Source organism: Callithrix jacchus, chromosome 17 (genome assembly GCF_049354715.1).
Source record: "Callithrix jacchus isolate 240 chromosome 17, calJac240_pri, whole genome shotgun sequence".
In the NCBI taxonomy this organism is placed as follows: domain Eukaryota; kingdom Metazoa; phylum Chordata; class Mammalia; order Primates; family Cebidae; genus Callithrix; species Callithrix jacchus.
In genome coordinates, this window is record NC_133518.1 from 16,875,405 (window position 1) to 16,898,188 (window position 22,784).

A 22,784-nucleotide genomic window follows, 5' to 3' on the forward strand; every position below is an offset into this window, starting at 1 on the left:
ATTAGTATGCCTAAAGACGGTGGAGTTACCAATATTGTTCTTTTGTGCCAGGCCTCGAAATGCAGTGCGATGGTTTGGCCAGTTCCACTCACCGATGTTTAGACTTATGCCTAGAATTTGGATTCTCTGTGACCATTTTTGGTTAGTAGTTAGAACTGTTTACCATACTGTTTGGATTGGAGGGCATGATTGAGCAGATTAACACTTTAGAAAGACCAGAACCTAAGCTGGCCTTTTGCATGTCACTGGTACATGATACGGTAGTATTATGACAGGCAGCAGTTTGGTAAAAAATTTGCTTACCGCTAATACTTTATAATGTTGAACAGTTATATGATGCTGTGATTTGATGATTGGAAGGCAGTTTAAAAAAAAAAAAAACAAGCATAAAAATATATGCATTATTAACTAATCCAAAAAAGTAAGTGAGGAGTCAGCTTTCTTCCTGACGGTTTTCCTTTCACTTTTCATCTTAATTTCTTTATTTGTGACATGGTCTCACTGTCTCCCAGGCTGGAGTGCAGTGGCACCATTGTAGCTCACTGCAGGCAGCCTGGTCCTCCTGGGCTCAAGCGATTTTCTCACTTTGGCCTCCCAGGTTGCTGGGGCCACAGGCCTGCACCACCAGGCCTAATTTTTTACTTTTTATTTGTAGAGACAAGCTTTCCCTATGTTGCCCAGGCTGGCCTTGAACTCTTAAGCTCAAGCAGTCCTCCTGCTTTGGCCTCCCAAAGTGGTAGGATGACAGGTATGAACCACCACTCCAGGCCCCCCTTTTCCTTTCATTAAATGGGTTTTTTCTTTTCTTCTTTTTTTTTACATTTGGTTCTTCAGAGAATATGAATACTGTTTACATACATATATAGAACAAAGAAAATTTGTACTTAAAAAAAGCAACGCTATGGGTATAGTATACGTGGACCAATTAGTGCCAAAGTCATTTGTTGTTTTCATGGAATAGAAAGTGTTCTTGTTACATTTTTGTCAGTGCTGCTAATGGAGGGTAAGTGGGATTTAGTTTCTTAGAAGAAAAGAAAAGGGAAGGGAGGATAAGAAAAGGGAGATAAAACCAGTATAATCTTTTGTGTGCTTTTCACCTTAGAGATACATTTCTGACCCACCAAAAACAACTGCTGTTCTGGTTTCTAACAATATGGAGATCCTTAGAATTGACTTAAAATGCTCGAATTTGGTCGGGCTGGGTGGCTCACGCCTGTAATCACAGCACTTTGGGAGGCCGAGGCGGGTGGATTAAGAGATCGAGACCATGCTGGCCAACATGGTGAAACCCCGTCTCTACTAAAAATACAAAATTTAGCTCGGCGTGGTGGCGCACGCCTGTAGTCCCAGCTGCTCAGGAGGCTGAGGCAGGAGAATTGCTTGAACCCGGGAGGCGGAGGTTGCAGTGAGCCGAGATTGTGCTACTGCACTCCAGCCTGGCAAACTCTGTCTCAAAAAAAAAAGCTTGAATTTATTCAAATACAGATTCTGTATTTAGTGGAATTTTGTACCACAAGTGAATGTAAGATTATAATATGGGAGGGAAAAGATTAGAAAGTCTGGTATAAAAGTGTACTTTACTGTCCATGCATGAGGAAGTGACATAATTTATATTTTCAAAATCTGGAGTAATTCTTTGTGAAAAAGATTTTGTAAGGATGTGAGAAGTTGCTGTTAACTGCTTCTCTGTGTTCTTGCAGAAATTTGCTTATAAGTATAACTCAGTTACTAGAAGGAGTAAGGACAGTATTGTAGACTGACTAGGGGAAAAGTCAGCATGAGTTAAAAAAAAAAATACTTTTAGGCCGGGCGCGGTGGCTCAAGCCTGTAATCCCAGCACTTTGGGAGGCCGAGGCGGGTGGATCACGAAGTCAAGAGATCGAGACCATCCTGGTCAACATGGTGAAACCCTGTCTCTACAAAAAATACAAAAAATTAGCTGGGCGTGGTGGCGTGTGCCTTGTAATCCCAGCTACTCAGGAGGCTGAGGCAGGAGAATTGCCTGAACCCAGGAGGCGGAGGTTGCGGTGAGCTGAGATCACGCCATTGCACTCCAGCCTGGGTAACAAGCGTGAAACTCTGCCTCAAAAAAAAAAAAAAAACAACTTTTTAACTTTTTTTTTTGAGACGAAGTCTTGGTCTGTCACCCAGGCTGGAGTGAAGTGGCATGATCTCGGCTCCACCTCCACCTCCTGGGTTCAAGTGATTCTCTTGCCTCAGCCTCCCAAGTAGCTGGGATTACACGTGCCTGCCACCACACCTGGCTAAGTTCTGTATTTTTAGTAGAGGTGGAGGTTTCACCATGTTGGCCAGGCTGGAACTGCACTCCTGACCTCAGGTGATCCTCCTGCCTCGGCCTCCCAAAGTGCTGAGGTTACAGGCATGAGCCACTGCACCTGGCACTTTTTAACTTTTTTAAAAAAGAACTTATTTTTTAAGCAAAGTATATATGGTAGATGAAACTAAGCTAGTTAACTAACATGAGTCCTTAGGCATTCTGTTCTAATGTGTAGGTAAGAATGACTTTACTTTGTAATTAGTGTAATCAAAAGAATGTAAAGAAATGTTTTAAAATACTCTGACACTGCTTAAATTTTTATTTTCTTAGGTAGTTAGTATTCTCTCATCACCTGTTTTGGTTTAAAAAAATCTTTCAGTAATGCAAAGATAAACTTTTTCGGCTATGCTTTATCTGAGTTACATATTCTGAATCATTTGAATTCAAATGTAGTAGGTATTAACTATTAAATTTGCTCCATATATGTGAAGTATTTTCTCTTGTAAGTGCTTATAGTGACTGTGTGCTGGCTCTATTTTATGAGGGCTTTCCTAGCAATTTAGATTACTCCTGATTATTTCTATGAAATGAATATTCTTTAAAGCTCGTAAGATAATGCTTTTACCAATACAAACCCTTTGTGTGACCTGCCAGATTTAAGGACCATAGTACAGCTATGGATAGTGAACCAAACCCTGGAACATCATCTGTGTCAACCACAACCAGCAGTACCACCACCACCACCATCACCACTTCCTCCTCTCGAATGCAGCAGCCACAGATCTCTGTCTACAGTGGTTCAGACCGACATGCTGTACAGGTATTTCAGCTGTACTGATGGGTAGTCTAAGACTTAAGATGTCATATTCCTTTTTGCTTAAGCCGGACTTACGTACTGTTTCATATCCTCAAATGTACAGTTAGAATTCCTAATGTTTGAGTCAACTGTCTCAATCCATTTTGTGTTGCTATAACAGAATACCAAGACTGGGTAATTGATAAAGAAGAGAAACTTATTTCTCACATTTCTGAATTCTGGGAAGTCCAATATGAAGGTGCTGGCATCTCAGAAAGGGCCTTCTTGTTGCCTGGTTCCATGGTAAAAGACTAGAGAGCAAGATACCAAATTCGCAGTCTCAAGCCCTTTTAAAAATCTCCTTTAATCTATTCATGTGGGCGGAGTCCTCATGGCCTAATCACCCCTCAGGGGTCCCACCTCTTAACACTGTAGCATTGGAGATTAAGTTTCAAACACATACTTACTTGGGGGACACATTCAGCCACAGGAACAATCAGCAACAATTAATAATCATACTGTTGGCCAGGCGTGGTGGCTATTGGCCACGCCTAGAATCCGGACACTTTGGGAGACCGAATAATCATACTATTGGCCACGCCTAGAATCCCGACACTTTGGGAGACCAGCCAGGGCAACATGGTGAAACCCCATCTCTACAAAAGATACAAAAATTAGCAGGGCATGGTGGCGTGTACCTGTGGTCCTAGCTACTCAGAAGACTGAGGTGACAGGATTGCTTGAGCCCCAGAGGTTGAGGCTGCAGTGAGCTGTAATCGCACCACTGTACGCCAGCCTGAGCGACGGAGTGAGACCCTGTCTCGGGGGGAAAAAAAAAAAAAAAGGCCGAGTGTGGTGGCTCTCACCTGTAATCCAAGCACTTTGGGAGGCCAGGGCTGGCAGATCACTTGAGGTCAGGTGTTTGATACCAGCCTGGCCAACATGGTGAAACCTTGCCTCTACTAAATATACAAAAATTAGGTAGGTGTGATAGTGCGTGCCTGTAATCCCAGCTACTTGGGAGGCTGAGGCAGGAGAATCACTTAAACTCTGGAGGTGGAGGTTGCAGTGAGCTGAGATTACGCTGCTGCACTCTGGCCTGGGCAAAAAGAGTGAGTCTCCATCTCAAAAAATAAAAGATAGTATTGAGAGGGCTTATATTTGTCAGCATGTAGTTTGTAAGATTATATGTAAAGAAAATTATGAAGGTAAAGCCTTAGGTGCTGCTGCAATTCGAAGACACTCGGTCTGGAGCCCCAACGTGCAGAATGGCTATAGGTTCATCTGTTTTATATCGGAACTCAAAATATAGACTAAGGGAGATATGTTCAGGTGTAAAGATGTGTTACAAAGTTTATTTTAAACCCAGGTGGCCTAAGAACCCTAAGGAGGAGGATTCATTCTAAATCCCTTAGGGGGAGAGCGGGGAAGGGAATATTGAACTAGGAAAAGTCACTTAGTTGAGAAAGTAAAGTTTACTTAGTTAACATTTATGATAATGGAGGTTGGGGCAGTATGGTATTGCATAAAAAGGGCATGGACCTTTCAGTCTATTATGCTTTGTTTGAATTTTATTTTCATTATCTTTAGGAGCTGTATAGCCTTGGGTATGAGACATAATCCTGTTGAGCCTCAGAAAACTAAAATGAGGATGAGACTATTTCATTAGTTACTCTGAGGATTAAATGAAGTATCTTTGAGATTAAATGAAGTATATAGAGCTGTGTGGGGTACATAAAAGCTTTCCAGTAGATAGTAATAGCTAATACTTATGGAATAATTGCTATGTGCCAAACATTGGGTAAATATGGTACATAAGTTATCTCCGTTAATCATTACCAGCCCTCTGTGAAGTAGATATTATCTCCATTTTACTGATGGGAAAGTAAATGTTTTAAATTGGCTAAATAACGTTCCCAAACTCACCTAGCGAGTTCTCAGACTTCAGCCTTTGTGCTCTTAACCACTCTGTGAATTCTTATTTTTTCTATTATACCTGGTTTCATTCACTCGAGTCCTTATAATTGTATCTACCCTGAAAACAACTGCTTGCAATATAGTCCTACCTCTGCTCCATTTTTGTATGGTGGATACTCCAGTATAATATCTATTTAATTGTTTTATGGTTTAGGGTAGTTTTCTGAAGTCACTATGGAGTGGAACCAGCCAGTTCACCAGTAATTCAAACTTGAATGCAGAGAGAGCTTTTGATGTTTTTTACCTTTCTCTGAGGCAGGGGATATAGGGAAGAGGATTTAGATCTTTTTTTTTGAGATGGAGTCTCACTTTGTCACCCAGGCTGGAGTGCAGTGGCGCAATCTCGGCTCAATGCAACCTCTGCTTTCCAGGTTCAAGCAGTTCTCCTGCTTCAGCCTCCCGAGCAGCTGGGACTACAGGTGCCACCAGGCCCAATTAATTTTTGTATTTTTGGTAGAGATGGGGTTTCACCATATTGGCCAGGCTGGTCTTGAACTCTTGACCTCGTGATCCACCTGCCTTGGCCTCCCAAAGTGCTTGGATTACAGGTGTGAGCCACCGTACCTGGCCAGGATTTAGATCTTTAAGCATATAGATGATAGTTTTTTTCGTTGTTGGTGTTTTGTTTGTTTGTTTTTGACAGTCTGTGTCTGTGTCTGTCTCTCTCTCTCTCTCTCTCTCTCTCTCTCTCTCTCTCTCTCTCTTTCTCTCTCTCGTCCAGGCTGGAGTCTGTTGCCCAGGCTGGAGTCCAGTGGCACGATCACCACTCAGTGCAGCCTCGACCCCCTGGGCTCAAGTGATCCTCTTGCTTCAGCCTCCTGAGTAGTTGAGACTATAGGCACATGCCACTATGCTTGGCTAATTTTTGTTTTTTGTAGAGAGAATCTCGTTATGTTGTCCAGGCTGGTCTTCACCTTTCTGGCTTTAAGTTATCCTCCTGCCTTGGCCTCCTAAAGTGCTGGGATGAGCCACCACGCCTGACTGATAAGTGATAGCTTAATATACCATTTTGTTCTCTAGTTTTCAATTAAGCTGCATAGATTAATAAAAAGTAAATAGAGAGCTATGTAGATGTAGATATATCTCATTAATAGCACTAACTCTTGTTCTTAGGAGACCATAGAATCGCTTCTCCCAAAATGCCATCAAATCAATATTTATTGAGCTACCTAAGTAATTCTTTAATCTTCCAGCTTTATTTTTCAGTCCTGGGAATTCTCTTCACCCTCCTTGGGCGAATACGAATTTATAATAAATAAGAACAATGTGCTGTACCTACAACTTGTATTTACTCAGTGCTATGAGTATAGCATTGAATGGTAGTGAAAGACTGTGCTGACAACAGAAAAAAATGACTATACCGTGACAAAAATATCAAATAGATTGTTTTTTATTTCAGTTTGATCTTAGAATTTTTTTTCCATGTAACTGCCAAATCCAAGGATTTTAGAATTTTGTTATGGAATTAGAAGAACAAATAGAGATTGATCTGACTAAAAAAGATGTATTGTTAATAATTCTGAATCACTTAATCTGGCCTATAGTCCCCTGCAGGTAGGGGTCAAAAGCTCCCATTGATTTTGTGATAGAAATTTGTATCAGGCATAGCAGTCTGTAGCTAGAGAGATGAGATATTAACACATGAAAGTAAACAATAACACAGAAATATGCTTTCTTGAAATTTAGATAAAAGGATGATGGTTTGAGACGTCCTGATTTAGACCCTCAAGCTAGAGGATTATGGCTCTATTACTCCTTTAGCTCTTTGAAAAAACTGATTTGATGCTGAGATTAGGATCCTGTGCTGTTTCAGAGTCACAGGGAGCAGCACACTGTGACTTTTGGATGTGGTTGTGTAGTATTGACTTACTCTGACTTACCACTTGGACAAGTGTTGGAATTTTCTCTGATTTTAGTAGAGTACTTGACATTTCTGTAGTTATTTCTGAAGTTTCAGGCTCAGATTTTACATTTTACTAATATTCACAGTAATTAACACTTTTTAAGGAATTCCTTTTTCTTTTTAGTATCCAAGCCTCTATTACCTGAAGCATAGGAATTTTTTAAGAATAGTTGTATTCAACATTGAAACAAAACAGGGTATTTGACATTTAAAACTTTTTCTAAAATAATTATTAATTTTCTAAAATTATTTTTTTAATTTTATTTTTACTTTTTGAGATGGAGTCTTGCTCTGTTGTCTAGGCTAGAGTGCAGTGGTGTGATCTCTGGTCACTGCAATCTCCACTTCCTGGGTTCTCCTCAGCCTCCTGAGTAGCTGGGATTACAGGTGCATGCCACCATGCCGGGCTAATTTTTGTATTTTTAGTAGAGATGGGGTTTCATCATGTTGGCCAGGCTGGTCTTGAACTCCTGACCTCAGGTGATCTGCCTGCCTTGGCCTCCCAAAGTACTAGGATTACAGGCATGAGCCACCGTGCCCAGCTGCTTTATAATTTTATGTGATAATTAATAAATACCTACTCATTGTAAGATTTTCAGACATTTGTAGAAAAGTATGAACTAGAAGCTAAAAATCACCTCTAATCTAGCTACCCATCAGTGCCCTTTGAAAGTGTAGTCTTTCAGATATTTTAATATAAAAATGATACATCATATACTGTTTTGTAACCTGTGTTTTTTTTGTTAGTAAATATAGATCTGTATCAACAACGTGTAGTTTTCTAGTTTATAGTGACCACTAGTTTCATGTGGCTATTTACATTAAAATTAAAATTAATTAAAGTTCAATTTAAAATTTTAACTTCTTTAGTTGCACTAGCCACATTTTTAGTAGGCACATGTGACTAGTGGCTCCTGTATAGGACAGCACTGATCTACATTACTGTTTGTAATGGCTGCATGGTAAAGGTATTTTTCTCCACACCCAGGCCCTGAATTTTACCAAGTTTTATCCAAAAAGCTTATGCCAGCTTAAATTTTTACTAGCCGTACGGGAGAATTCGTTTCCCCGGTTAGTAGTATTCTTTTAAATCTTTATCCATCTGAAAGTTGGAAAATAGCATCTTGTTTTAATTTGTGAGTTTTTGACTACTGATGAGATTGAAAATCTTTGACCTGCTTATTTGGCCTGTCTTTTGTGAATTGTCCACTGGGCTTTTGTTTTTGTTTTGGAGACAGTCTCACTCTGCTGACCAGGCTGGAGTGCAGTGGCACCATCTCAGCTCACTGCAGCGTCCGCCTACTGGGTTCAAGCAGTTCTATTGTCTCAGCCTCCCAGTGGCTGGGACTACAGGCACGTGCCACCACACCCAGCTAATTTTTTGTATTTTTAGTAGAGATGGGGTTTCACCGTGTTAGCCAAGATTGTCTAAATCCTCTGACCTGGTGATCCACCCCGCTCAGCCTCCCAAAGTGCTGGGATTACTGGCCTGAGCCACCATACCTGTCCCACTGGGTAGTTCTAATGCATACAAGTTAGTGATTTCTAGTCATATGTAACTAGGAAAGAAGTATGTTAATAAGCTTGATGATATTATGTGTCAAAGCAGTGAAATTTTAAACTGCCACTTTTTTATACTTTCATTTTCTGATTAAGATGAAGGTTGAGATTATGGTTTGACATTGGTTCAATTGACGTATCACAGGTGATTCAACAGGCATTGCATCGGCCCCCCAGCTCAGCTGCTCAGTATCTTCAGCAAATGTATGCAGCCCAGCAGCAGCACTTGATGCTACATACTGCAGCTCTTCAGCAGCAGCATTTAAGTAGCAGCCAGCTTCAGAGCCTTGCTGCTGTTCAGGTAAGACTGCAATAAATTGAGAATTTATGAGACCAAAGTTTCTGTTATCTGTAGGTAGTTACTGAAAATAAATACATTGGGTATTTTTTCAGAATTCTCAGATGTCTGTGGTTATTTTTCCTGAAGGAAATATATTAATAGGTTGCCAATTGAGAAAAAGGGAATATGTTTTTTATGTTACTCTGTTTCTAGCTTTTATCTCAGTGGTTTTTATCCAAATTGGAGAGATGCTATGCTAGTGGTTTGGTTAGGTGTGTAAAGTTCTGGGTACAACAGTGAATACTTAGGCTTACATAAATTATATTTTTACTAAAAATACGATTAAAAAATGATGTATTTATACTCATTAAAAAAATCAAACTATTAAATTGCTTATAAGAGATAAAACTGTTCCTTTTCCCTGCCTACCACTGTTTCTCATTCTTCAGAGGTGGCCACTGTAACAATTTAATATGTATTTCTCCATAAATTTTCTATACAAAGACGTGTAAATCCATCTTTCTAAAATCTAATTATATTATTTGTACTGATAACAGGATTTCATTATTAAATGCTTGTTTTTAAAAAATATTTTTGTTATTATTGTACTAGTTAAATAAAACTAAGATTTAATCTTAAATCTCACCAGAGGAGGATCTCAGTTGACTGAACCTGAAAAAGATTTATTTCTGTTACCAACAGATTCTCAGCTGTTGCTTCTTAGTAGTGTAATTTTAAATAACATTTTCGCGATACAAGTTAGGAAACTGAAACCCACTGACTCTTGTAGCTCTAACTTTTTCTCCATAACGTGGAGTAGTGATTCCACTTTAAAGATGACACAGACCCATAAAGTGGAACTGACAATAAAGTAGCTAATAAAATTTCTTTGGATCCCCTGTTTTCACCGTTCAGCTTTTTCTTATTTAAAAAAATCTGTTTAACCAAAGCTTAAGCCATGTTGACTGTAAAATGAGTTGTTTCATACATACGCCTTTTGACATTTATTGTTGTGGTTTTGTGTTATCGTGGTACCAGAAAGTTCTTAATTTGAGGTTTTTACCGACGTATTATAAAAGTCTTACTATTTTAGGCAAGTTTGTCCAGTGGAAGACCATCTACATCTCCTACAGGAAGTGTCACACAACAGTCAAGTATGTCCCAAACATCTGTAAGTTCCCTAAATTTTTCCTGGATTTACAAATTTAAAGACTTGTCTTCTAAAAGTAAACTGTTATTTATGAAGCTGTTATTGTAATTTGTTGCATGCTGTTTAAGTAATAATTGCCCAAAAATAGGAATGATAAAATTCAAAAATTGAGAACTAATGTTAAACTTAAGAAAATCTGAGTCTTAAAAAATCTTTTTGTATTATTTCTTGTATGTCCTTTTACACTGATCATGTTCACATCTTATGTGGTTCTAAATGATTTCAGTTTTCAGTGTGTACTGAAAGCCCAAAATATACAATGCAGGGATATTGGCCATGAATTTACCGTAATGTACAATAGTATGTCATGTCCTTGGTAGACATCTAAGCATTTCTAACTTTGTGCAGTTCACATTTTAGAAAATATACTTTCAGCTTTCTTGAGTTATTTGGGCTCAATTTGCAAGTATCTATTCAAGATAGGGTAATTTATTTTGAGAAAGGAGTAAAAGAAAGCTGATTTGCTATATTGCACATATGTATTGGGAAATTGTGCAGTTTCCCAGGTAAAATAAATTTATGGGCATGATAATACTTGCTTAACTTTTAATTTTAATATAGTTGAATTTTTTATTTTTTTAAATTTTAGTATGGTTTTAAACTGCAAGAATAAAAGAAAATTTCTGCATATACTTTACTCAGATTAACCAATTATTAGCATATTGCCTTATTACTTTATGAATTATTCTTTCCCGCTACATGTAGACATTTTTTTCTGAGTCAATTGTAGGTTGAGACATGTTCCTTTATTCCTAAATACTCTGATGTGTATTAGGAACAAGGCTATTGTTTTATGAAGCCCCAGAAAAATTAATAAATTCAGGAAATTTAATGTTGATACAATGCAGTTCATAGTCACATTTCATCATTTGTCCCAGGTTTCCCAACCTTTTCACTGTGGACATTAAGGGCCAGATAATTCTTTGTTGTCGGGGGCTGTTATGTACCTTATAGGATGTTTAGCAGCATCCCTAGCCACTAGATACCAGCAGCTCGTGGTCTTCCTCCTTCCTCTAGTGTGACAACCAAAGGTGTCTCCTGGTGCGGGGCAAATCGCCTCTGGTTGAAAACCTAATAATGTCCTTTCTAGGTACTTTTTCCTGGTCCAGAATGGTAATACTTTGATACTTCATAAAATCAGCTCCAATACAGTATAGTTTGCAGGTTGTTAAGGAATTGAAGGTGAACTTGTGCTCTATTTCTTTAAGGTATGGTCTTTGCTAAGTATATGTTGTGGTCAGCATATAGGTTTGTTTTTTTTCCTGGTTGTTGATCTGACTTTTTTTTTTTTTGAGATGGAGTCTCACGCTGTCGCCAGGCTGGAGTGCAATGGCACCATCTCACTGCAACCTCTGCCTCCCAGGTTCAAGTGATTCTCCTGTCTCAGTCTCCCGAGTAGCTGGGATTACAGGCATGCCTGACTAATTTTGTAATTTTAGTAGAGATGGGGTTTTGCTGTGTTGGTCAGGTTGGTCTCAAACTCCTGACCTCAGGTGATCCGCCAACCTCGGCTTCCCAAAGTACTGGGATTACAGGTGTGAGCTATTGCGCTTGGCCTGATTTGACATTTTTAATTAAAAAGTTTTTTTTTTTTTGGCATGGAAATGTCCTGGGGTATGAACAAGGTTAGTTTAAAAATTACTTATGGGCTGGTCATGGTGTCTCATGCCTGTAATCCCAGCACTTGGGGATGCTGAGGTGGGCAGATCACCTGAAGTCAGGAGTTTGAGACCAGCCTGGCCAGCATAGTGAAACCCCGTCTCTACTAAAAATACAAAAAATTAGCTGGGCATGGTGGTGCATGCCAGCAATCCCAGCTACTCGGGAGGCTGAGTCAGGAGAATCACTTGAACCCAGGAGGCGGCGGTTGCAGTGAGCCAAGATCATGCCACTGCACTCCAGCCTGGGCAACAGGCAAGACTGTCTCCAAAAAAAAAAAAAAATAATTACTTAGGACTTGAAGATGTTAGATTAAAGAAAATGAAAAAGTTAAGTAATATAACCTAGCTCGAAGTATTAATGCTGTAGTTTTGGTCATTGACATCAGATGTCTTTCATTAATACAATGGTAGTTAAGGAAAGGAGTGGTAAACATTTTGTGGTCTACTCAAGGAAATTATATAGGGAAGTTTTATATTCCATGAAATACTGGAATAATGATAGGATATAGTTGTATAAATATGTTGTTTTTATTTTTTTTTCTTCATGTTATTAAAAGGTATCCTTTTAAACTGTTTTCTCTCATTTGGCTTTATGTATGTGACATTCATAGAAGTTAGAATTCTAGTGATTGTGCTTATGACATTGTTAATGCTAATTTTCATAAACTAGGCAGCCTTGTACCATGAAGTATGCCAATGGCTGTAAATGGCTGGTGGGGGAAAAGAAGTATAGGAAGAACAGATTCCCAGTAAAATAAAGGAATAATACATTACATTTGGTTTATTTACTATTCTGTGTGAGCTTCTGCTCAGGTCATTTGACTAGCAGTACAAATTACAATGCTCAAGGTGGCTTAGCAAATTTAGGTCAGTATCCAGAAAGTGGGTAGGCCGTGGTAACTGAAGTCTTCTAGGTAGTGATGATAATGAGCCATCAGGTAGTGGCTAGTATTTTTTGGAGTTTTGCTTATTTTGAGTTAGGTTTCCAGATAACAGTGAAACCATAGGAAAGGGTCCATTCTTCAGAAGAAGAATGGCTGTCAAGTAACCAGCCAAGTAGTTTGGGGTTTAGAGCAGGAGTGGGATCCCAATGGGAAAATGGAATATTATTTTTAAAAATCAAGTCAAAAGTCTAATCATACAACCTCGGGGAACTGTGTACCTACTGATTGATTTGTTCGTAATTTGAAAATCCAGAATGCTCTAAAATCTGACATTTTTGAACATCAACATGATATTCAAAGGAGGAGTGTTAATTGGAACATTTTGGATTTTGGATTTTCAGATTTGGCATGCTAAACCAGTTTGTATCTTTCCAAAATCTGAAAAAAAACCCAAATACTGAAACACGCTGGTCCCAAGGATTTCGTGTAACAGATACTCAGTCTATATGTGGTTTAGAGAGTAGACTATTGTTAATTGAATATATAGGTAACTAGTGGGTACCTGCATTCTTTTCTTTTCTCTAATTAGAATCAGATGACTAATTCTAAATGATTGTCAGTAGTGGAGTGGTGATTTTGATTGTTTGTCTCTAAAACTAATTACGTTTATGTCTTTAATAGTTCAACATAAATGGGGCTAAGATTTAAATTTGACTTGCTAAAATGAAAATTAAACCAACTAAAAATTCTGCCAACAAGCAGCATAAGCAAAGTGAAAACAACAAAATGGGAGAAAATATGTTTGCATCATGATGTCAAATGAGTAATTTTTTTTTCATTTTATTATTTTTCAAAAGAGAAGACAGAATTTTAGCCTTTTTTCTTTTCTTTCTTTTTTTTTAATTGATACATCCTCTTGCTCTATTGCCAAGGCTGGAGTGCAGTGGAACCGCCTCAATCTCCCAGGCTCAAGTGATCCTCCTGTCCCAGACAGTTGAGTAGCTGGGACTATAGGCACACACCACTACGCCTGGCTAATTTTTAAAATTTTACTAGAGGTGAGGTCTTTCTGTGTTTCCCAGTCAGACTGATCTCGAACTCCTGAGCTCAAGAGAGATCCCCTAACCGTAGCTCGCAGAGTGCTGGGATTGTGTGATATAGGCATGAGCTACTACACCTGGCTGATAATATTTCTAAAATACCTAAGGCTCTTATATTAGTAAAATAAATAGAAATCACAAAAGATCTTAGTTGGTAGTTTTTAAAAGAAAGACTATTTTTGGCTTTTTTTTTTTTTTTTTTTTTTTGAGATGAAGTGTTGCTCTGTTGCCCAGGCTGGAATGCAGTGGCGTGATCTTAGCTCACTGCAACCGCTGCCTCTTGGGTTCTAGCGATTCTCCTGCCTCAGCCTTCCGAGCAGCTGGGACTACAGGCATATGCCACCATGCCTGGCTTATTTTTGTATTTTTAGCAGAGACTGGTTTTGCCATGTTGGCCAGGCTGGTCTCAAACTCCTGACCTGAAGTGACCCTTCACCCCCACCCCCACAGCTGTGTTTTTGGCTTTTAAACACATGAAGGTATATTTACCATATAAATAATAAAGAAACGTTATGTAAAAAGGCTGCAAGTGGTGACTCATGCCTGTAATTGCAGCACTTTGGGAGCCCAAGGCAGGTGGATGAAATCCCATCTCTACAAGCAAAATACAACAACAAAACATTAGCAGGGTGTGGTGGCAAGCACCTGTAGTTTCAGGTACTTTAGAGGCTAGGTGGGAGGCTTGCTTGAACCCAGGAGGTCAAGGCTGCCCTGAGCAGAGATTGCACCACTGCTCTCCAGCCTGGGTGACAGCAAAACCCTGTCTAAAAAAAAAAAAAAGAAAAGAAAAGAAAAAGAAATATAAATATATGTACAAATAACAATGAAGTACTGTTTTCATCTGTCAAACTAGAAAACTAGGAAAAACATTTATATAATACCTATTCTTGGCAAGAATATGAAGAAATGGGTATACTCATAACACTTTTAGTGGGAATATAGATTGGTGCAACTCTTAAAGGGTTATTCGGCAGCACATGTTAAACTTTAAAATGTACGTGCCCTTGCTGAGAATGGTGGCTCATGGTTGTAATCCTAGTGCTTTGGGAGGCTGAGGTGGGACTATCACTTGAGTCTAGCAGATTGAGACCAATCTGGCCAACATAGCAAGGCCTCATCTAATAAAAAGAAATTAGCCAGTTGTGGTGATGTGTGCCTGTAGTCTCAGTTGCTCAGGAGGCTAGGGCAGGTGGATTGCTTGAACCTAGGAGTGTGAGACTGCAATGAACTATAATTGCGCCACTGCACTCCAGCCTGGGCAACAGTATGAGACCCTGTTTCAAAAAAAGCCAAAAAAAAATCTGTGTGTACACTTTGATATAGCACTTTCACTTTTAATGATATAATTAAAAGTGACCTAGATAATTATGCCTGTATGCATGATTTATAATAGGGAATATTATAAATAATACAAATGCCCATTAATTGAGGATGAGTTCAATAAATGATAGTTAATTCATACAGGAGGAATACTATAGCTACTAAAAAATGCTGTATATGTGTCTATGGAAAGACTTGGATTTTCATTATGTATTGCATGTAAAAAGCAAGAATGCATTGTGTGAGCTTAACTTACTTATTTTGGTTATTCTATTTCCAGTCTAAAATTATTATTTGGGGCTGGGTGTGGTGGCTCACGCCTGTAATCCCACCACTTTTGGAGGCCGAGGCAGGCAAATCACTTGAGGTCAGGAATTCGAGATCAGCCTGGCCAACATGGCAAAACCCCATTTCTATTAAAAATACAAAAATAAGCCGGATCCCTGTGGTGGCAGGTGCCTATAATTCCAGCTACTCTGGAGGCTAAGGCAGGAGAATTGCTTGAACCTGGGAGGTGGAGCTTGCAGTAAGCTGAGATCGCTAAACTCTAGCCTAGGTGGCAGAGTGAGGCTCCGTCTCAAAAAATAAAAAATAAATAAAATTTTATCTTCTGTTTCTTGGGGGACACCTTTTTATAAGAAAATTAATTTGTTTCAGGTTTGCTCATTGTTGCTTGTTTGAACAATTTTTTTAAAGAGTTGGGGTTTCACTATGTTGTCCAGGCTGGCCATCAACACCTGGGCTCAAGTGAACCTCCACCTTCTGGGTTCAAGCAATTCTCCTACCTCAGCCTCCTGAGTAACTGGGACTACAGGATTGCGCCACCATGCCCAGCTAATTTTTGTATTTGTATTAGAGACAGGGTTTCACCATGTTGGCCAGGATGGCCTCGATCTCTTGACCTTGTGATCTGCCTGCCTCAGCCTCCCAGAGTGCTAGGGATGAGCCACCGAGCCTGGCGGCCAGTACTTTTTTTATTGAGTACCTACTTGGTGTCAGGTGCCAAAGATTGAAAGTGAATAAAGGTTTTAGAGTATGATGAGGATATAGACAAGTGAATGGTCAAAGGACTGTATGATAGGAATTCTGTTTTGCAGGAATATCTAACTTTCTTTTAAAGGCTATGTGGAAGAAAAATTAAATCTTTGTGGGCCTGAAAATTATCTTTACTTTTTTAATAATTATCTTACATGAATTCTATATTGAAAATAATTTTTCTAAGGAAATTTGAAAGGAAAGATTACTTTTTTCAAAAGTTTAGTATTGCTGAAGAAAAGGTTGATGTTAGTATTATTATCATTCTTCTGGGGTAACTGCTGGTTTTCTTTCCAGAATCTTCTAGATTTGCCTGCTTGCTTTAGTTTTTTTTATGTAGTTTCATGGAAATGTATCTAGATGTCATTGTGTAGGACACCTGTTGGGTCCTCTCAGTGTGAAAATAGGTTTTTAATGATCATGTATGTGAAACTAAACAAATTTGCTGTAAGTTAATTTTGTTCTTTGGTGATGATGTATGTAAAGCTAAGCAAATCCACAAGAAATTAATTTTCTGTTTTCTCTGTTCTCTCTTTCTGGAGCTCCTGGTTGAATGTTGATCTTTCTGGATTTTTTTTTTTATCTTTTCACTTACTGTGTGGTTTTTTTTTTTTTTTTTTTTTGGTGGGCTGTTTCCTCGACTTCTTTTAACTCTTTCCTTGACTTTTAAAAACAATTTTAGTTCAGCCACTGTATTTCTAATTTCTCAGCATTTTCTTTTTCATTCTTTTAAAATACTATTCTGTTTTTCCATTATGGATAAAATATTTTGGATCTCTGTTATGCAATTTATCAGATTTTATTTTGCTTTTATTTTCACTTTGTTTTTCGAGAAAAGATCTCACTTTGTTGTCCAGGCTGGAGTGCAGTGATGTGAATATGGCTCACTGCAACTTCTGCCTCCCAGCCTCACCCTCTGCCTCCCAGCCTCAAGTCATCCTCTCTGCTTAGCCCCTCAAATAGTTGAAATTACTGTTGTGCGCCACCACACCTGGCTAATTTTTGTATTTTCTTTAGTGTCAGGGTCTTGCCCTGTTGCCCAGGCTGGTCTCAAACGCCTGAGCTCAAGTGATCCACCCGCCTTGGCCTCCCAAAGTGCTGGGATTTTATAGGTGTGAGTCACTGTGCCTGGCCTATCAGATTTTGTAGTTGTTGTTGAGATGGAGTCTCTGTCACCCAGGCTGTAGTGCAGTGTGGTGTGATCTCAGCTCACTGTGCCTGGCCCTCCTTGAGTATTTAATTAATGCTCACATTGAGTATTTAATTAAGGATCCCATACTGCATTGGAGACTCTTTTTTCCTTTTAATATGAAAAGGCTTCCAGTCGTTTTTTTTCTCTCATGATGTTTGGAGATCTCAGGTCACCGTATGGAATGCCCAGTAGTCTAGACTTGTCTGTTTCCTCAATCCTTTTCTACTGTATTGATTGCTATTTCAGTGGGTTGTAGTAGGAGGGAGAAGCAAATGGTTTATTTCTTTATTACATTCTTTTTTCTTTTTCTTTTTCTTTTTTTTGAGGTGAAGGTTTGGTCTTGTCCAGCCTGGAGGGCGATGGCGCAATCTCGGCTTATTGCAATCTATACCTCCTGGGTTTAAGTGATTCTCCCGCCTCAGCCTTGCGAGTAGCTAGGGTTACAGGCATGTGCCACTACACCCGGCTAATTTTGCATTTTTAGTAGAGATGGGGTTTCTAACTGTTAGGCAGGTCTTGAACTCCTGACCTCAGGTGATCCTCCCGCCTCAGCCTCCCAAAGTGCTGGGATTACAGGCATGAGCCACTGCACCTGGCTATTATCTTCTTTATTTATTGGTTGTAAATATGATTTTTAATGGGTGTATAATGTTCCACCATTTTTAAAACCTACTCTCTTGCTGGTGGTTTAATTTTTCCCATTGACTATTTTGTTATATATATTTATATCTATTTTTAGCTTTTTTTTTTTTTTTTGAGATGGAGTTTTGCTCTTGTTACCCAGGCTTGGATCTTGGCTCACTGCAATCTCCGCTTCCTGGGTTCAAGCAATTCTCCTGCCTCAGCCTCCTGAGTAGCTGGGATTACAGGCACGCGCCACCATGCCAAGCTAATTCTTTGTATTTTTAGTAGAGACGCGGTTTCACCATGCTGACCAGGATGGTCTCGATCTCTTGACCTCGTGATCCACCCGCCTCAGCCTCCCAAAGTGCTGGGATTACAGGCATGAGCCACCGTGCCCGGCCCATATTTTTAGCTATTTTCTTCTTTAAAATTTCCTAAGAGTACATTCAGTGGATCAATGAGATTGTTTTTAGATCAGGAACCTTAAAACTGTTCAGTTTTCTCTTAACAATGTTCAAATCACATCAGCCTCATATCAGAGTTCATTTGATATATTTATGTTATGTAGGGGATGTAAATTTACCTGAGAGAAAATTATTTGCTTATAATCAGTGATTCTCAGTATTCTGCTGCTAGTGTGCTCATCCTCTATTACCTCTTACAGGAATTTTTTTTTTTTTTTTTAATTTAAGTTCAGGGGTACATGTACAGATCTTGCATGATTGTTACATAGGTATACAGATGTCATGGTGGTTTGCTGTCTCCATCTCCTTGTCACCTACATTAGGTATTTCTCCCAATGTTATCCTTCCCCAATCTCCCCACCCCCTGCTATCCCTCCACTAGTCCCCCAACCCCCAACAGACCCCAGTGTGTGATGTTCCCCTTGCTGTGTCCATGTGTCTCATTGTTCAACACCCGCTTACGAGTAAGAACATGCGGTGTTTGGTTTTCTGTCCTTGTGTCAGTTTGCTGAGAATGATGGTTTCCAGCTTCATCCACGTCCCTGCAAAGGACATAAACTCATCCTTTTCTGTGGCAGCATAGTATTCCATGGTGTGTATGTGCCACTTTTTCTTTATCCAGTCTATCCTTGATGGGCATTTGGGTTGCTTCCAAGTCTTTGCTACTGTAAACAGTGCCACAGTGAACATACATGGGCATGTGTCTTTATAATCGAACAATTTAATCTTTTGGGTATATACCCAGTAATGGGATTGCTGGGTCAAATGGTGTTTCTATTTCTAGATGCTTGAGGAAATCACCACACTATCTTCCACAGTGGTTGCACTAATTTACACTCCCACCAACAGTGTAAAAGCATTCCTATTCCTCCACATCCTCTCCAGCATCTGTTGTTTCCTGACTTTTTAATGATCGCCATTCTGACTTGGTGTGAAAGAGTAACTCAGTGTGGTTTTGATTTGCATTTCTCTAATGACCAGTGATGATGAACATTTTTTGTATGTTTGTTGCCTGCATAAGTGTCTTCTTTTGAAAAGTGCCTGTTCATATCCTTCACCCAGTTTTTGATGGGGTTGTTTGGTTTTTTCTTGTAAATTTTAGTTTTTTGTAGATTCTAGATATTAGCCCTTTGTCAGATGGATAGCTTGTAAAAATTTTTTCCCATTCTTTTAATTGCTGGTTCACTCTAATGATTGTTTCTTTTCCTGTGCAAAAAGTTTAATTAGATCCCATTGGTCTATTTTGGCTTTTGTTGCCATTGCTTTTGATGTTTTAGTCATGAAGTACTTGCCTATGCCTATGTCCTGAATGATATTGCCTAGGTTTTCTTCTAGGGTTTTTATGGTGTTAGGTCTTACGTTTAAATCTTTTATCCACCTGGAGTTAATTTTTGTATAAGGTATAAGGAACGGGTCCAGATTTCAGCTTTCTGCCCATGCCTAGCCAGTTTTCCCAAAAACATTTATTAAATGGAATCCTTTCCCCATTGCTTGTTTTTGTCAGGTTAGTCAAAGATCAGGTGGTCGTAGATGTGTGGCATTACTTCCAAGACCTCTGTTCTATTGCATTGGTCTGTATCTCTGTTTTGGTACCAGTACCAAGGCTACCAGTACTGTAGCCTTGTAGTATAGTTTGAAGTCAGGTAGCATGACGCTTTCAGCTTTGTTCTTTTTGCTTAGGATTGTCTTGGATATGTGGACCCTTTTTTGGTTCCATATGAAGTTTAAGGTGGCTTTTTCCAGTTCTGTGAAGGTCGATGGTAGCTTGATGGGGATAGCATTGAATCTATAAATTACTTTGGGCAGTATGGCCATTTTCACAATATTGATTCTTCCTAACCATGAGTGTGGAATGTTTTTCTATCTGTTTTATGTCCTCTCTTATTTCCTTGAGCAGTGGTTTGTAGTTCTCTTTGAAGAGGTCCTTCACATCCTTTGTTAGTTGTATTCCTAGGTATTTTATTCTCTTTGCAGCAATTGTGAATGGGAGTTCATTCATGATTTGTCTCTCTGTTATTGGTAATGCTTGTGATTTTTGCACATTGACTTTTTGTCCTGAGACTTTGCTGAAGTTGCTTATCCGCTTAAGGAGATTTTGGGCTGAGATGATGGGGTCTTCTCAATACATAGTCATGTTGTCTGCACATAGAGGCAATTTGACTTCTGCTTTTCCTAATCGAATACCCTTTATTTCTTTTTCTTGCCTGATTGCTCTGACTAGAACTTCCAATACTATATAGAATAGGAATGGTGAGAGAGGGCATCTTTGTCTTGTGCCGGTTTTCAAAGGAAATGCTTCCAGTTTTTGCCCATTCAGTATGATAATGGCTGTGGGTCTGTCATAAATAGCTTTTATTACTTTGAGATACGTTCCCTCAGTACCTAGTTTATTGAGAGTTTTTAGCTTAAAGGGCTGTTGAATTTTGTTGAAGGCCTTCTCTGCATTTACTGAGATAATCGTGTGGTTTTTGTCTTTGGTTCTGCTTATGTGATGGATTATGTTTGTAGATTTGTGGATGTTGAACCAGCCTTGTTTCCCCGGGATGAAGCCTACTTGATCAGGAGGGATAAGCCTTTTGATGTGCTGTTGCATTCTCTTTGCCAGTATTTTATTGAAGATTTTTGCATTGATGTTCATCAGGGATATTGGCCTGAAATTATGTTTTTCAGTTGTGTCTCTGTTGGGTCTTGGTATCAGGATGATGTTGGTCTCATATTAGGGAGGATTCCCTCTTTTGTTTGGAATAGTTTCAGAAGGAGTGGTAGCAACTCCTCTTTGTATATCTGGTAGAATTTGGCTGTGAACCCATCTGGACCTGGACTTTTTTTGGTTGGTAAGCTATTAATTGCTGCCTCAACTTCAGACCTTGTTATTGGTCTATTCAGAGATTCAACTTCTTCCTCGTTTAGTCTTGGGAGGATGTAAGTGTCCAGGAATTTATCTGTTTCTTCTAGATTTACTAGTTTATTTGCATAGAGTTGTTTGTAGTAATCTCTGATGGTGGTTTGTATTTTTTTGGAATTGGTGGTGATATCCCCTTTATCATTTTTTATTGTGTTTATTTGATTCCTCTCTCTCTTCTTTTTTATTAGTTTGGCTAGCAGTCTATCTATTTTGTTGATCTTTTCAAAAAACCATCTCCTGGATTTGATTGTTTGAAGGATTTTTTGGTGTCTCTTTCCTTCAGTTCTGCTCTGATCTTAGTTATTTCGTGTCTTCTGCTAGCTTTTGAATTTGTTTGATCTTGCTCTTCTAGTTCTTTTAATTTTGATGATAGGGTGTTAATTTTAGATCTTTCCTTGCTTCTCATGTGGGCATTTATTGCTATAAATTTTCCTCTAGCCACTGCTTTAAATGTGTCCCAGAGTTTCTGGTACATTGTGTCTTCATCCTCACTGGTTTCAGAGAACATCTTTATTTCTGCCTTCATTTCATTGTTTATCCAGTAGTCATTCAGCAGCAGGTTGTTCAGTTTCCATGTAGTTGTACAATTTTGAGTGAGTTTCTTAATCTTGAGTTCTAATTTGATTGCACGGTGGTCTGAAAGACTGGTTCTTATGATTTCCATTCATTTGCATTTGCTGAGGAGTGATTTACTTCCAATTATGTGGTAAATTTTAGGGTAAGTGTGATGTGGTGCTGAGAAGAATGTATATTCTGTGGATTTGCGGTGGAGAGTTCTATAGATGTCTATTAGGTCCGCTTGGTCCAGATCTGAGTTCAAGTCCTGGTTATCCTTGTTAATTTTCTGTCTTGTTGATCTGTGTAATAGTGATAGTGAAGTGTTAAAGTCTCCCACTATTATTGTGTGGGAGTCTAAGTGTCTCTGTAGGTCGTTAAGGACTTGCTCCTATATTGGGACATATATTTAGGATAGTTAGCTTTTCTTGTTGTGTGGATCCCTTTACCATTATGTGATACCCTTCTTTGTCTCTTTTGATCTTTGTTGGTTTAAAATCTGTTTTATCAGAGACTAGGATTGCAACCCCTGCTTTTTTTTGCTCTCCATTTGCTTGGTAAATCTTCCTCCATCCCTTTATTTTGAGTCTGTGTGTATCTTTGCACATGAGATGGGTCTCCTGAATACAGCACATCAATGGATTTTGACTTTTTATCCATTTTGGCAGTCTGTGTCTTTTGATTGGGGCATTTAGCCCATTTACATGTAAGGTTAATATTGTTATTTGTGAATTTGATTCTGTCATTTTTATGCTAGCTGGTTGTTTTGCCCATTAGTTGATGCAGTTGCATCATTGTATGGATGGTCTTTACTGTTTGGTACATTTTTACAGTGGCTAGTACTGATTGTTCCTTTCCATGTTTAATGCTTCCTTCAGGAGCTCTTGTAAGGCAGGCCTGGGGGTGATGAAATCTCTCAGCAATTGCTTTTTCGTAAAGGATTTTATTTCTCCTTCACTTTTATGAAGCTTAGTTTGGCTGGATAGGAGATTCTAGGTTGAAAGTTCTTTTCTTTAAGGATGTTGAATATTGTCCTCCAC

General features: G+C 39.0%; 1 protein-coding gene across 32 annotated transcripts in view; it reads left to right on the forward strand.

Moving 5' to 3' along the window:
* Positions 1-22,784, forward strand: part of PHC3 (polyhomeotic homolog 3) — an 89,214-nt gene that overhangs the window by 791 nt on the left and 65,639 nt on the right. For 24 of the 32 annotated variants that reach the window (XR_614698.5, XR_614697.5, XR_013528417.1 and 21 more), the window contains exons 2-4: positions 2,933-3,098; positions 8,660-8,815; positions 9,888-9,965. Coding sequence is in view for 18 of the 32 variants with exons in the window: in XM_008983466.5 (XP_008981714.4) it covers positions 2,933-3,098; positions 8,660-8,815; positions 9,888-9,965 (400 nt within the window). In the remaining 14 variants the exon portion in view is untranslated. Of the gene's footprint in view, positions 1-51; positions 142-2,932; positions 3,099-8,659; positions 8,816-9,887; positions 9,966-22,784 lie in introns of all 32 variants that reach the window. The other 8 variants (XR_013528421.1, XR_013528416.1, XR_013528423.1 and 5 more) reach the window with 1 other exon arrangement.